Source organism: Electrona antarctica (genome assembly GCF_951216825.1).
Source record: "Electrona antarctica genome assembly, chromosome: 2".
NCBI classification, from domain to species: Eukaryota; Metazoa; Chordata; class Actinopteri; order Myctophiformes; family Myctophidae; genus Electrona; species Electrona antarctica.
In genome coordinates, this window is record NC_136807.1 from 44,294,795 (window position 1) to 44,311,709 (window position 16,915).

A 16,915-nucleotide genomic window follows, 5' to 3' on the forward strand; every position below is an offset into this window, starting at 1 on the left:
GTCCACCACAGACAGCATTTGTTGCACAGATTGAGCAGATTATGCAACACATATTGATACGAGTTTAATGAGATGCCCAACTTCTCATAATGCCCCAAACCTCTCATAATGCTGTCAGTCTCAAAATGCTGTCCAATTGGCCTGACTGTGATCTATGTGAGCAGATGGCATCTTGAAAACCAAGAGGTTGTTCCCAGTCATCATACTGTATTGACACGCAGAAAACATATTACATAGCTGGAGTCTATACATTTGGCTACACGGCTACTTGAGTGGTCATCCAAAAAATCCTAAAAACCATCTGCAGTGGGCTTACGAAGTGGCTTGGATTCAATGTACAAACATGCTGATTTCCTGAACTTTTACTTGAGATGTAGTGTTTGAGATTTATATCGCCCAGAGACGCCGTTATTCTCCCACTGTTAAAACGCCAGGATGCCAATTTTGGCCACAGGCAAGTGTAGCCAACTCAAAGTCCTATTTTCTTGCCAGAAGTATCTGAATTAGAACCACTGATTCTCGAAGCAAAATAAATCCAACAAACCGTGTGGTTAACACTTGCATGAAAATGTGACAGAAGCTTTGCTGTGCTTAAATTCATATTTAGAAAATGTTTCAGATGTCAAAAAAATCTGAGATGATGGAATGATGATGGAGGATGATGGTCATGGAAGGGGAACCTTCTGAAAGCTTCATGGGCAACGATAATCAACTTCAAAATCTAAAAAAAAAGGTCAAAATGACCTCTCAGTCAGACCAAAATTGGCATCCTGCGTTTTAACAGTGGGCGATAGACTCTGGGCGATAGAAATCTCCTAGTGGGCGTTCCTACTCTCATTACCCATGTCCTCGTATAGGTGGTATGGAGGGTAAACAAAGCAACACATGCATTTGATTGGCTATTGCCGGACGATGTTGTCCAAAGTTTATGTTTTCGGGCTCCGTTCCTCCTATCGCCGATAGTTGCCGGGTCCCATAGACAAATAACGCACTTCCGGAAAATACGCCAGGCTGTCGCCCGCTGTTAAAATGTACTGTGTGTGTGTGTGTGTGTGTGTGTGTGTGTGTGTGTGTGTGCGTGCGTGTGCGTGTGCAGGACTGGGAGTTGTTTTGCAAAAGAGCCAAAGCTATGACATTTTCTGCCAGCGATCATACAGGGGGTTGTATTGGTAATCTAGCGCTCGATCTATCCTATCTGCAGCTCTCAAATTTACCATTAAGTCTCTTCTCTCTGGGGGGGAAGGGGGAAACGTCTTATCATCCAAAATACATTTCACATCCATTCAATTTGCCTTGTTGTTGTGTTGTTATTCCACCGCTGGAGCCAGTGTGCTCTTAGCCCGAAGGAAATGGCTCTAGTGAATCATAGTCACTGATAGTGTCAGTGTTGGGATTGGGTAATGAGCCCTAAACTGGGCTTATGTTGCCGTTGTTGGTGTTGGACATGCCTTTAAACGGGGCAGGTTGTGTTGGTTTCCCCTAACTTGGATTGAGTGCTGAGATAATCCGCAATAATCTGGGGCACTGTGATTAAGAATGGGAACGAAACGCAGACCCCGAGCACAGAAGATAAACAAAAATGTGTCTCTCAAAATTGATGACACAAAATAACTGTTGATACACCAATACTGGCTATATTCGCAACGTTGTTGTGAACATTTTGATCAATTTCTCAGTTCTGAAGGATCGATTGACCACATTCACACCACGACCAATTTGCTATTATGTCATACTCCAGAGGGATGTAAAAACCCACCCACATCAGAGTGAATAATGGTCAATAGCCTCAATAGAGGTTACATCCTCAAGATGCCACTCATCCGTGACCACATGGAACCTTTATCCCTCCACCTGTGCATCGGCACCAATGGCTTGTAAATAACATTTTAAAAGGGATCCTTTGGTGGTGTGCCAAGGTAACATATTCTCTCTATATGTGGCTATATTAATGAGGCGGGGTGTTACCATTTTCAAAATGCCACCATCAACAGCGGCAACAGTAAATCAATTTCCAAACCCAAAGGTCAGCAGTGTAGCGAGAGAGAAGAGGGAAGAGAGTGAGGCCAAGGGTGCCATTTGTTATTCCTCATTAGAATGGATCAGTCCTCCTCCCTCTAGTTGCCTTTATTCCCATCCCTCTCTCTCCCTCTCTCTTTCTTCCTCTCTCTTTTATTCTCTTCCTCGTTTTGGGCCCCCTCCAAGGGAATTAAATGGCGTCGAGTAGGGCTGTCACTATAAAATGTCACCCTGGCGAAACAAGGACCCACTCGCACTTGTATTTTTCCAGTCCAGTGCCAAGACCCCCTTGTGTCTCACACACACACACACACACACACACACACACACACACACACACACACACACACACACACACACACACACACACACACACACACACACACACACACACACACACACACACACACACACACACACACACACACACACACACACACACACACACACACACACACACGCTTTTTTTCCCCCTTTTATTTTACAGGCGACCTTCTCCTCAGCCCCATGCTTGTGTCGACTCATTATTGTGTCAGGAGTTGGATGGTCACATAACCGGCATGCGACGGAAGCTGTAAAGCTAGGTGTCAATACTGTAGATGTAGTTTCATGGCAATCGGATGCTGCGTTCATGATGTTCAATCAGAATGAATCTGAATAATGTGACTGATACAGTACATCTTGATCACGTTACCACACAGAGATAATATATACCCATTTGTGTGAGTTTTGGACAAAATCTGTAGGAGTAGTAGTAATAAAAAGTGTGTTTTGTAGAGAACTGGATCAATATACCGGTATGGAATGTCAGAACAGGTCAGCTCCATATAAGGAGATCTAAGAGTTTGAGGTCAGGTGTAGTTGCTGGCCGGCTCCATATATGCAGATCTTATCATCATCATTTTTCGACCGCGGTCGAGATTGTGGATTTCACAATATCACGCCAGACTTCCCGGTCCTTCATTGCCACCCCCAGTTCCTGCTTACTGATGCCTGTGTCCCTATAGTGAGGCAGCTTAAGGCCATATTTTAGCAAAATGTGGACGCGGCGGACAAAAGCGCCAATTTTTTTCCACATGCTCTCCATAACCATACGTTTCATTTTGGAAGGGGGGCCACGTCATCAAGATGTCAGAAGGCGGCCATCTTGGCGTTCAAAGATGGCCACCATGTAATATCTATAAGTGCCACTATCTCGGCTTCTAAGCCACTTAGGTCAATCTTGGTGTCAAAATATACATTATCTAGGTCAAGGAATGCAATAAGGTCATTGAGAATATCAGTAGACGTTTATTTGTGCCAATATTGAATAAATACGGTCATTCTAGCAACATATTTACATCATCTTCAACTCTGTTAGCAGTCAGACACATTGAAAAAAGTGTGTGTGTGCGTGCAGTGAAAAGGGGAGGGGTCGGTGAATGTGGAAATTGTAATTGTAAATTGTAATTTGCGTCACAGCGAAATGTTGCGCAATAACAGTATGTCATACAAAAGCAATATTTGTACAGTAAATATGGCAGTTGAATGGATGCAATGTAGTGCAGATGGATTTCTGTGGCATGCATCCTTTTTTGTGCATAGAGAGATGTGTGCTAACGGAGTGATTTGGTAGGAGAAGTCGGACGGATAAACGGGCATATTGCTTTGCACCCCCTATAGTAGTAGGATGAGCATCAAAACTATATTTTAAATACTTTTCATTAGCACATGCATGCCTTTTACATTCCATAGGGCTGGACCACACATGAATCCCATTTGGTTGTTTTCTGCATCTTCCTCTGTGACCTGCCACCTTCATGTCATCTCTCACAGCATCCTTAAACCTCGTCTTTGGCCATCCTCTTACCTGGCAGCTACATCTTCAGCATCCTTCTCCCAATGTACCCTCATCCCTCCTTTTCACATGTCTAAACCATCTCAACCTCGATCACCTCTCTTGCTTTATCCCCAAACCTTCTAACCTGGGCTGATCCTCTAATTTAGTCATATCTAATAATGTCGTTCCTTTTCACTCCTAATGAGAACCATAGCACCCTTAATTTTGCCACATCCAGCGGTGCCTCCTTTTCATCAGTGCCACCAGCATGGCTGGTCTCACTACCATGTTATACATCTTCCCTCTCACTGGTAGCCTTTTGTCACAAATAACTTCTGAAAACATATGTCCCATTTTCTCAATACACTGGCTTCGCTTGCTAGAACATTTCCATCTCTATACTCACCTTAACCTGTTACACTACTGTCTAGCCAATTGGTACAAATCAATTTCTCCCTCCCTCACCATCTCTCTTTGCCTTACCTCTATACTTACTGTACCCTCTGAAACTCATGGCATTGCCCATTGACATATATATTAATTAATAATCTCTTTTAGAAGGGAGACCTGGGCTACAACAAGATGGCAACATCCTACTATAATGCACACAGTCTGTGTGTGTGTCTGTACATCTGTAATCCACGTAACTCGAGAACCGTTTGCCCCACCGACTTCAAATTCGACACACACGTTCCACACACCCACAGGGAGTGCAGTGCCCGGTGTCGAGTCGGTCGGACCCACGGTTGTCCAGAACCGCCCTTTTTCATTTGGCGGCCATCTTTGAACGCCAAGATGGCCGCCTTCTGACATCTTGATGACGTGGCCCCCCTTCCAAAATGAAACATATGGTTATGGAGAGCATGTGGAAAAATTTTGGCGCTTTTGTCCGCCGCGTCCACATCATTTCGCTAAGCTACCGGACTACTAGCGATGACATCAGGGAACGACAGTTTTCTACCTCTGGTCTGCTTTGAGGCAGGACTCCAGAGAATCCATGCAGATCTAGGTGATGATCCAGTCTTCTCCATGTATGTTTATCCAGGGTTAGATGAGGTCAGTGTCGTGATCTTCATATATGGAGATAGCCATAAAAATATGGTGGTGTCACGAGCTGTGCCCATATATGGAGGAGTGATGTCACGAGGGGTGACCATATATGGAGGCATGATGTCACGGTGATGTCACGAGGCATGACCAAATATGGAGGTGTGATGTCACGAGGGCCGAGGCGTGACCATATATGGAGGCGTAGGGTGACTGACGGACGGACGGACGGACTGACGGACGGGAGATGCAGGTTTTCATAGTAAATGTGACGTACAGTCGCAACAATTATAGCGGTATTTGGTCAAAAAGCATTGTGATATTTGATTTAGTCCATATCGCCTTGCCCTAAGAAGAAGAAGAGCCTGAAGTGTTTCTCCTTTCTCGACTTCAGATAATAATAATGCTGATGTCCTATGCGAGGCGAGCACAATTAATGAGCACCATAAAGCAGACGCATGCCGCCATTTGTCTCTGCTGCTGAAGAGATTATCACAGAGCTCCCACTGGGTCTCCGAGGCTAGCCGGCCACTGGGCACGGTGGAGCGTAGTGTGGGCACTAGCACTGCACTGCTCTCACATCACATCTCTTTTAACGTTTTCATCCCTCAGGGCCGTTGCACCGCGTAACCTAAGAAACGACCATCTATCATCTATTCAGTCGCTCTAATCCCCTCTCTCTCTCTCTCTCTCTGCATTTCTTCTGTGCTCTTGAGTTCTGTCCTTTTCTCAATTTCTGCCCGTCTCACCAATTCCTCTCTTCGTACAAAGACCTTCACTCATGCTGTCCTAGCCAAAACCCCGGGGACTTGCTCTTATTGAGCAAGTGTTTATTTTGATTTTATTTTAGCACATTTTGATTTTATGTTTAGTCGTCATAGTCTCTTGAATAGTTTTCATTTAGTTTGTCACATTTTAGTCACGTGGAATGTTTTAGTGTTATGCTAGTTTTAGTCTAGCCTAGGACTAAATATCATAAGATTTTAGTTGACTATATATACAGTTAATTTAGTCGACTAAAATGTATTTTGCCGGGCCTTGCTGCCGTTGTAATGCCTGATTTTACACTTGCTGAAAATAGCCAATCTACAGGCTCACACTAATCCCTTCATAATATTTTAGTCTTTATTACCAACTTTATTACCAACTCAAGGTACGGCCACGGAGCCGACTTGGGGACCCAACGCAGCTCCTCCAAGGACAACAAACAAATTAACGGAGCTGAACGTGAATCCCCCCCACCGCCCACCCCTTTTTTTTCCCCCTCACTGTATATGTTTCTTTTCCCTTTTTACCTCCTTTATGATGAATTCCTGTTCTGTCTATAGAAGTGTCTATTTGTACGTCTCTAAATGTTTTGATGATTTGAACATGGTGGACCCTATTGGAAACAAGTGTAATGCTTAATTGGGTCGTCCACTCACAGTTAACAGCCTTTGTATTGAGTTTGTGCTTGAAATGTACTGTAATTCTGCAAACTGTTAATAAATTCTTCAATCAATCAATCAATCAATCAATTTGTTGACGAAATTGTCAATATATTTAGTCATAGCTTAGTTTTCATTTAGTTTATCAGTGAAAAAAAGGTAGTCGACAAACATTATTTGTCATAGTATTAGTCGACGAAATCAACACTGCTTTGTGTGTCAGTTGCAAGATGCTGTATGCACACCAGCGTCCCCCTGACCCCCCCACCCCGTCCCCTCAGTGCCCTGGCTTTAGCGGTGGGTCAGCTGCTTGCCTGTCACATGACTGGCACTAAGAAAGGACCCCGTTTGAAGTGCCTGGACAGGGTCAATCAGTGATGTTAAGGGACAGTCGTTGTCTTTTCAAGAGGCAGTGCTGTAATGCTTTCAGACAACAGACAGGCTGGCGGCAGCACCCTCTGGACTACACTCTAGTCAATGACGTTAAAAGGACCAGCTGCACTGAATGGGGAAGGAGCAAGGGCAAGAACAATGAGCACTGCAGGCCCGCACTTTACATTGACACAACTATAAAAAGGGTACAGAAAGCAGTGCCATTCCACATGAATGCCAAATCCTGCAAAAAAAAGAGAGATGAAGATATTAGACGCAATTCAGTTTGTGCAATCGTTTTATGTGCATGTGTTCGAGACGAGACGTGCATTCTTTTCTCTTTTGAGACATCTGAAATGTTTTGTCCTCCATGGAGACTTCTGACAAGGTTGCAGTGCTTTGCTGAGCATAGGGGGAGTTACATCTAGTCACTACAGGCCTATTAAGACTCAGAAAATGTGGAGTGTTTCAATTATCAACAGCCACCCACCCCCACATGCGCACACACACACTCACACCATGTACTGTACACACACAAAAGCTTGAATTAGATTAGGCTCTTCATCAGAACCAGCACAGTTGACATATTTCTACTTAAAATGTCCACATGTAGCCCTAATTACCCATCTCAGAGGTGTTTTTAGCTTTAACCATTTGCCATTCGTACAAGGTGTTAATTGGGACGTCTGTAACCCTTCTATAACGGAAAAACATCAAAATGCTATCAGCATCTTATAAGATTTGAATCCAGTGGTCAGAGTTTCAGAAGGTTAGAGCAGGGGTTCTCAACCTGGGGGTCGCGACCCCTCGGGGTCACCAAATTATTTGGGGGGGGGGGGGGGGGGGGGTCCACAAAAAAAGCAATGCTTGATGCAGAGTTTGAATGAATATAGAAATTATGTCCAGGAGGAATTTTGCCTACAGATGTGAGGGAACATTGCCAATTGCCAATGTTTTTAAATATTTTATTTCAAAATAAAAATCCCTCTCTCTCATACTTATGCTAGTGCGCCAGTGATTACCCTCCCTTGTGCCAATGGTGGCACCCATGCCTAAGGTTGCCTACCCCCGGGTTAGAGGACGCACGCACGCACGCACGCACGCACGCACGCACGCACGCACGCACGCACGCGCACACGCACACGCACACACACACACACAATACCAATGGTTGTCAGTGACCCAGATTTTGGGTCACTGACCAGGGTTGTATTGGGTGTAAGTCCCTATGGCCTACTGTGACATACTAACAACATGTCCAGGGGGTGTACTTACAACACATACAATAAAGCAGCCTCACACTAGAGAAACAGGAGAGGCTCATGCCCTATGGGTCACATGGCTCAGCAAGGCTTACTTACGGTTTGGTTTCATAAAAGTACATTGCAATTTACAAAGCATTTAGCAGATACTCCTTATCCAGAGCAGAATAGTGGGAAGAGTGTATAGAGTAGTGGGAATAATGCCCTGACATTCTTGGCGCTGGCCTTTCAAAGGGTGCTAGGTTCATTACATCCTTGGTTGATAAAGCAGAATGAAAAATGACTCTTAACAATGGAAACTCCATGGGTACCGATATGCCACACGACAGCACGGTACCGGTCGAAAGAACAATATGGGGTCCAATAACGGCAGCGCTTCATGTTGGATCTCATACATCTTGTGGACAGTCTGTGACGTCAATTACCTATATCAGTGGTTTTCAACCAGTGGTCCGGGGACCACCAGTGGTCCTTGAGGGGGTTCCAGGTGGTCCCCGGCTAAATGGAGAGTTGGTAACCAAATGGACCCATATATATCTTTAACTCTTGAGCGTAAAATTAATCCAAATGGACCCTTACGGGTTCATTTGGTTTAATTTTACACTCTCAAGAGTTAAAGGTATATTCAGTCATTGTCATTTTGATCGTTTGCCTGTCATCTCCTACCTAGAGCATGGAATTGTGGACAAAATCATATCCAACGACAACAAAATATTCCCAATAAATTATCACAACCATGTGAAGTGAGGGGCGCTATATATCATCTTACGACATGATGATGTAAAACAAACATTGAGACAAAACAAAACATTAAATTCTCTTTATTGTCAATGGCGTTTTTAAAACAAACATTGAACTAAAAACAAACATTAAACCTGTATATAGGAGGCGCTAGCGCCCCTCAAAAACGACGCATACTATGGCATGTTTGAGCACGTTTTCGGGCCAATCTGATTGCCATTGACTTCCATCATAAAATTTAAATGTCTTTTGTTCCTCGCTCCCTGCGCTCCCCCTGTGGTTCGTCCGTTTGGCTGTCGGCGTGACTGTCGGCGTGACGCCCGTGCGGCCTCTGGCATCTCGCCACTACGCTCCGCCGTGTTTCGTCTGTTTAATTGTGGCTGTCCCTTGGAAGCCTCGTGTCCCTTACTGTCGTGGTTCATCCGGTTGACTGTCAGCATCCCTGCACAGACTCTAGTGTTTCTCAAAGCAGTGGTGGAAAGTACTTAAATATTGTACCATTTTGAGTTATTTTTTAGTTACTTTATTTGAGTATGTCCAATTCCTAATACTTATACCCGAGTACTCTTGTACTTGATTGTTATTACAAAACATACATTAACCACTTCAGCCCGATTATATACATTTTGGCCATTTGAAAATAGCCGATATACAAGCTCACAATGCGTTGCATCGCGACACATTGTGAGCTTGTATATCGGCTTGTATATCGTACTGTACTTGTAGATGGGCTATTTTCAAAATAACTTTATACATTTGAAAACTTGAAATGGGACATTCTGCATGATGAGTACTTTTACTTTTGGTACGTTAATTACATTTTGATACCAATACTTTTACCTGTAACAGAGTACTTCTACATTGCAGTATTGATACTTTTACTTAATAAGCAAAAATGTGAGTACTTTTCCCACCACTGTCTCAAATCCATATAGCTGAATGGCTAGGGAGGCCGACAGGGAATCAGAAGGTTCCTGGTTCCGCCCCTCGCTGGCCCCGCTGTGTCTTAGTGTTCCTGAGCACTTAACCCCTAACTGCTCCCCTGGCGCTGTAATAATAGCACCCACTGCGCTTAACTGTTAGGATGGGTTAAATGCAGAGGACGCATTTCACATACTGTATCTGCAAATGTACTACTGTGACAAGACCTTTCCGTACCTTTCACTCACTGACTGACTCGTGGTTTGACTGTTGCCATCTCTGTTGCTGGACAAGCTGTCCTGCTTTTCTACTTGTCATCTATAATATACGGACTAGATTAAGCTGTTTGTGGGCAGGCATGCATGCAGAGATTCCATGCATTTTCAGACCAATAAAGTTGAAGTCTGTCTGTATGTACTGTTTTTGCACACACCCGAAGTTGTGCTGAAATATTTACACATTTGCAATTGTTGCAGTGCTTAATTTTAAAGGGTTTTTTGTGTGGCTTTTCTGCCTTTATTGATAGTATCAAGTGAAGATGGACAGGAAAGAGGGAGAGAGAGAGAGGGGGAGAGACATGCAGCATAGGTCGTCATGAACGGGACTGGAACACACAACGTGCTGTCAGGCCAAAGCCTATATGTGGCATGCGCCTGGACCACTTGGCCAGCGGGTGCCCGCAGTGCTTAATTTGTATAGGGCAATACAGTTGCCATGTATATACCAGACAGCGATACAACTGACAGGATGCTCTAGGGTGCCTCAGTAGAAGACGGATTTAGGGACGCGTTGCTGTGCCTTCTTCACCACGTGGCCGGTGTGCTCATTCCAGGAGAGAGTAGTCCATGATCAGATCTTGGTCTTATCAACGCTGAGAGGCTATTCTCCTGGTTACGATTGTTGTCAGGTTTTCAACGTATTTCCTCATCCTCTAGGCTGTCTCGTCATTGTGTCATGACTACCACCAGGTTGGAGCTGTGTGTGGTCATGCAGTCATGAGCATAGAGGGAATAGTGGAGGGGGCTCAGTGTTGAGGGTCAGTGGGGCAAAGGTGTTGGAGCCCATGCTCACTACCGGCCAGTTGATCCATTGGTCATGCGCTGGAAGTATTTTGGTTATACTCTCCACACGCTCGGTTGAAATCCCCAACCACAATGAAAGCAGCCACTGGGTGTTTATTCTCTGCATTGCCAATAGCCTTGTGTAGCTCTTTGTTAGTCTGCTCGGTGTTTGCCTGTGGCAGAATATAAACAGTGAACAATGGTTGTGAACTCCCTTGGGAGCCGGAATGGCCTATACAGTAGTGAGATAACAGAAAGACTGGAGGGAATGCACATTTGTTTGATCACACCACGATTGTATAGATTATAACGCAAGCCACACACACACACACACATGACGTTGCAGTCCTTAGATTCCCGGCTCTCTGTTCTTGTCCAACGAATTCAAGGTTGGTCAATTTGATCTCCAACTTAATTGCACCAGTAACAATGGCTCTCCTTCTCCTTCAAGTCGTCTGTGGTTCATGCGAGTAGTGGATCCCAATCCAAATTCTGCAGGTTAGTGTTAAAGAAAGTAGGTCGGGAATGGCTTATTGTCGGTATCAGCCGGTAACACGCAGGAGTCTGTCCCCATTACAATGCGCTAGACCCCTGGGAGATGGAGTCTGTCCCCGTTACAATGCGCTAGACCCCTGGGAGATGGAGTCTGTCCCCGTTACAATGCGCTAGACCCCTGGGAGATGGAGTCTGTCCCCGTTACAATGCGCTAGACCCCTGGGAGATGGAGTCTGTCCCCGTTACAATGCGCTAGACCCCTGGGAGATGGAGTCTGTCCCCATTACAATGCGCTAGACCCCTGTGAGATGGATAGCTGAGGTGGAGCGCCACACCTACCATCAGCTCCCAGTACTCCCCGCACGATTTGCCGCACCACAGCCGTGCCGTGATCGAACCCATGCACTTATGGTCCAAAGGCGAGAGCTCTACCAACCGAGCTACCCGGACTACTGTAGGTGTACAAAATATACAAGAACAATCATAAGTAAAAAGCCATAATGACAGCGAGGAGATCAAAGTGAGACATGCACCTTATTGTGGTGTCATCTTGTTTTGGTGTGATAGTAAGAATATTATACAATGCACATTCTAACATTGTAACCTTAAACCTTGTGCATCAGTCACTGTGATTGATATACAACCCAATGTTATAATACAAACTATTTCTGCAATATCTGATTATACCTTGCATCGCCGGTCAATCGCGTGTAACAATTTAAAATGTGTTGTAGTTTCGGTGCCTACACTAGTGTGGTGCGACACTCGCTAGCAAGTCCATTAATTAATTAAGATCCTACACACGAGAGAGAGAGAGAACACGAGAGAGAGAGAGAGAGAGAGAGAGAGAACACGAGAGAGAGAGAGAGAGAGAGAGAGAGAGAGAGAGAGAAAGAGAGAGAGAGAGAGAGAGAGAGAGAACACGAGAGAGAGGGGGGACCAGGTGATTTATTGTTATTGCCCATCTTATTGAATTAAAATGTAATTTAATTAAATAGTACGGTAATTAATTAGGGGTTAAAACTGCAATATAAGAATTTAGCGACAGCGTTGCTGTCCGTGGTGCTGAAGGGCACATAGCTGTCTACTAGATCAAATGGTGCGTTCACACGGGCAGATGAAACCATGCAAAAATGCATCACAGCATATTTGCGTCAGCTTCACGCGTCATAGCTGCTTCGTAGCTTCACGTCGCTGGCTTCCATTGACAATGAATGGTAGACTGCATCTAGACGGACTGTTGAAAGAGGGTGCTGTTTTTCCTTTATTTGTTGACGATGTGTTCTCAGATTGACTAGATCTATACACTGCTATTTATTATAGTGTTTGTGGTCTGTGTCAAAAGAATGCATAGTGCTCCAAATGGCAAAGGCTGCCACTGTGTGTTTAGATAGATAGATAGATAGATAGATAGATAGATAGATAGATAGATAGATAGATAGATAGATAGATAGATAGATAGATAGATAGATAGATAGATAGATAGATAGATACCTTTATTATCCCACAGGGGAAATTAAGTCGTTTACAGTTTCAAGGTTCTTATTTTGCATTGAGCAATTTAGAAAATTCCATGTTGTGCACTTGTGCCGCCAAGTTGCATTGTGATCTGCCTTGCACATAATTATAGTTACAGTAAGTGAGAAAATACAAAGATTTATGTGGATACAAATATGCTATACGTAGAAGAGACCATCCCGGTATAGGATGCAAGACTTGGCCAGCATGGACATACCGGCAATAGAGCCCCGAAGTCCTGCATGGCGTCACTCGCTCATCCCCTGGTTCCAAGGGCTTCACGGAAGTTTTTCTCTATGGAGAATAACATGTGTCATCTAAAAATGGTCTCATATAAGGATTGTGGTCCAAAAATAAACAAACTGCCTCTGCGATATTGTCGGGGAGGTGTCTGTGTAGTTTACGACAGTCAGTCAGTCAGTGACAGTCATATTTGATTGATACAGTCTGTTTCTAGTGAAAATGTAACTTAATTCAGCAGCAGTAACATTTGCGTTTCCTCAGTCAGTTATCTTCATATCCACATGAAACGGCCGGGATGATTTGTTTATTTTTCAAACACAGTTCTTACTGTATGGGGATTACAATGCATATAAAAATGTACACAAACCCGTGGATTTATAGTCCTGTACCGATATTGACGTCAGACTTCGGTACTGTTTCAGCATCAAGGGTTGTTACTACTATATTTCATCTCGTAGTACTGTCAATTATATGTACTAGTAAAAAGCGTGTGTGCAGATTTTCTGTGTGGTTAACAGATGTCGTGTTTATTGGTCCAAAACAAAACGAGTAAGTCATTGTGTACATGTAGTGAACAATGAAGGTGCCGTTTTCAGTAGTGGGTATGATTGATGCGAGTTGAGCATTTGCTATATATGCAGAAGGGTATTTGGTGGATGGAAATGAGATAGCATTTGTTGTTAGATTAAACGGTTGATTACATGTTGTAATAGAGAACCGTAGAAGTACATTTGGCAGCAATCTGTAGCACGTAGCAGCATAGAAGCGGCGGTAAAAAGAGAAATGTTTGTAGCAACATATATACTAATTATAAGAAAGGTGTAAATAGTAAAATGAAATGGCTTACAGTATATGACGGTACTGTATATCTATTATGAACATTAACAGTGAAGTAGTCAGCAGCAGTAGGCCTAATTAGAAGCAATTCTATGTTGCATCAGGGGGACAATCTATTTCAAAGGCAATGATATGTTCAAGAATGAAGGTAATTTGTCACTATGCATCCAGGTACAGTATAGCAGCAAAAGCTAAAAAGTGTGTGAGGGAGGCAAAATACTGGCAACAATTAAAAAATAATATGTCTCAAGTGTTTCACATACACACTCACTGGTCGCACATGTGAAGATTTTATTCTGCTGTGGGCATAGAAGAAGTTTGTGCGCACGCATTGTCATTAAAATGCATTGAGCAGACGTCCCGCTGTGGCCACGTTTGGCAATAACAGTCGCACACACTAAAGTGCCTGTGCAAACGCTTATTTGGTGAGTGCGAAGCGAGACACGCACACACACACACCCTGCTTTATTACTGCCTGGCAGAACAGAGACATGGGGGAGGAGTAGTCACTTTGCAAGGCACACACACACACACACACACACACACACACACACACACACACACACACACACACACACACACACACACACACACACACACACACACACACACACACACACACACACACACACACACACACACACACACACACACACACACACACACACACACACACACACACACACACACACACACACACACACACACACACACACACACACACACACACACACACACTCCAAGCTGGAGTAATCAAATAAGCAGTGCAATTTCCAAATTAAATAATTTGCTGCTGCTGCTGCTTGAACCTAGTGCTGATTGATGTGATAATGATGAAGTGGTGTTTTTGTCCTTGGTCCCATGCCTTTATACAGTCCGTTTGGACAACAGACCATGGTCCCATGCCTTTACACAGTCCGTTTGGACAACAGACCATGGTCCCATGCCTTTATACAGTCCGTTTGGACAACAGACCATGGTCCCATGCCTTTATACAGTCCGTTTGGACAACAGACCATGGTCCCATACCTTTATACAGTCCGTTTGGACAACAGACCACGGTAAAAAAGTGAAGTTGTGTCTGTGACACCAGTATGTTTGCACAATAGAGCAAAAAGTTTTGTTTTTGCGGGGCTGTCTCCGCATATGCGCCGTGTATTTCAAAAAGTATAACGCTTATTGTATATGTGCACTTATGGCGCGCATGAGCAGCAGGGCGAACTACTGGTCAAAACTGTCACGCAGGAAAAAAAAACCTGTGGACAAATTTGAAAAATGGTTGTATAATATGATTGTGGATGTCCCTAAATAAAGAATAAAAAATAAATAAATAAACTGTCATGCCGTTTCATACAAACTGCACAACGTGTAACAATGTGTGTGTGTGTGTGTGTGTGTGTGTGTGTGTGTGTGTGTATATATATATATATATATTGTTTTTTTGTAGTGTGCACTATGTTGCTATATCTGTACTGTACCTTACTTTGGATATTATATCTTCATAACATATATTATTTGTGTGTTTTTTCCAGGACAGAGTTCAAGTAAATAATGGGGTGCTGACCATCAGTAGCCTAAAGCTGGCTGACATTGGTATGTACCAGTGTGTGGCGGAGAACAAGCATGGACGAGTCTTCACCAACACTGAGCTCAGAGTCATAGGTAAGACTGGCACTCATTTTTCCAAATAACTGAAACAGTTCTTAAATAATAACATTAACAATAATAATATATTAATATTAACAGTCTTGCGATAGTTGGCACGTTCAGAAACATACTTTTTGCTCTTTAGATACCTCTATAAAATTACACAGTGTACACATCGAAAAGCAACACATCAGACAATAATGCGTTACATGTCTTCTGTTATTTTCCAGACACGATTACTTTACAAAAGGTCTCAGTCATTCAGAAATAGTGTTTGTTTAGCGGATTCGACCGTTATCACCCGACAAGACCGCAGTTATCAGTTAGGATCAGCACGACTTTTTCGGACGAGTATGGGCATGCTCTGCCGACCCAACGGCTCAGTCGGTAGTTCTCCGTGAGTATTTCGCTTGATAATCACTGATGTCCTGGTCAAGGTTTCCCCCTGGTGGACATGTCATTTCCAACTATTGTCGGGGCATGGAAACTAGGAGCTACTAATATATACTATTCTCTGCCTATCGGGACGTAACTCGGACGGCGCTGAGTCGGGTCTGGTGGCCTTCGCAACGCTCGGCATGGCGACTCGCTCAGCTAGCGCCTCACGGAGAACTACCGACTGAGCCGTTGGGTCGGCAGAGCATGCCCATACTAGTCTGAAAAAGTCGTGCTGATCCTAACTGATAACTGCAGTCTTGTCCATTGATACCAGTCGAAACGGGTGGTTTGTTCATGAGCTGGTTACTGGGCTCTCATTGACTCCAATGCATTCCACCAAACTTCCGGCTGTAGTTTGGCTCCCATGGTGCGACAAATCTGCCGTCTGGAATTGCATGATAGCGAAAATGTAGTCTGTGACCTTACCTCCATTCCATCTACCTTGTGCCAAATGAGGCTTTTGTGATGGTTCTGGACAACCGGAAATGCAGAGGACCCGTTCCACCCATCTGTCTGTGTCCCTTTTATGCCCATATATGGAGATTTCTGTATGTGTCTCTCTGTGTCCCTTTATTCCTATATATGGAGTTCTGTGTCAGGCATGCTCAAATGTGGAGTGTTGTGATGTCAGAACAGGTCAGCGTGTGGAGTTCTGTGTCAGGCATGCCCAAATGGAGTGTTTTGATGTCAGAACAGGCCAGCTCCATATATGGACCCTGGGCAGGGGCCCTGTCCAGAGCCCTGGCAGAGGCCGTTTTGGGGCGGTTCTGGACAAACGTGGGTCCGACCGACTCGACACCGGGCACTGCACCCTGTGGAGGTGTGTCGAATTTGAAGTTGGTGGGGCAAACGGTTCCCCAGTTACGTGGAGTACAGGCGTACAGAGACTTGGTGCATTTATAGATAGATGTTGCAAGTTAGATGCTTAAGCCATTTTAAACAGTGTTTTGCATGAGCGCCTAGCCTACATGCAAGGATTTTGGGAGACGCGATGCCTGTGATTTCATGACATAGAGAGGCATTGGAGACTGCTGCAGCTTTAGTGAAGTCTCCCAACGTGGGTACTGTAAT

General features: G+C 44.2%; 1 protein-coding gene across 1 annotated transcript in view; it reads left to right on the top strand.

Annotated features, from left to right (window-relative positions):
* Positions 1-16,915, top strand: part of cntn3a.1 (contactin 3a, tandem duplicate 1) — a gene marked incomplete at its 5' end in the record, with an annotated part of 112,839 nt that overhangs the window by 44,870 nt on the left and 51,054 nt on the right. Inside the window, one exon of the mRNA XM_079515628.1 lies at positions 15,292-15,421. Coding sequence (XP_079371754.1) covers positions 15,292-15,421 — 130 coding nt within the window. The remainder of the gene's footprint in view (positions 1-15,291; positions 15,422-16,915) is intronic.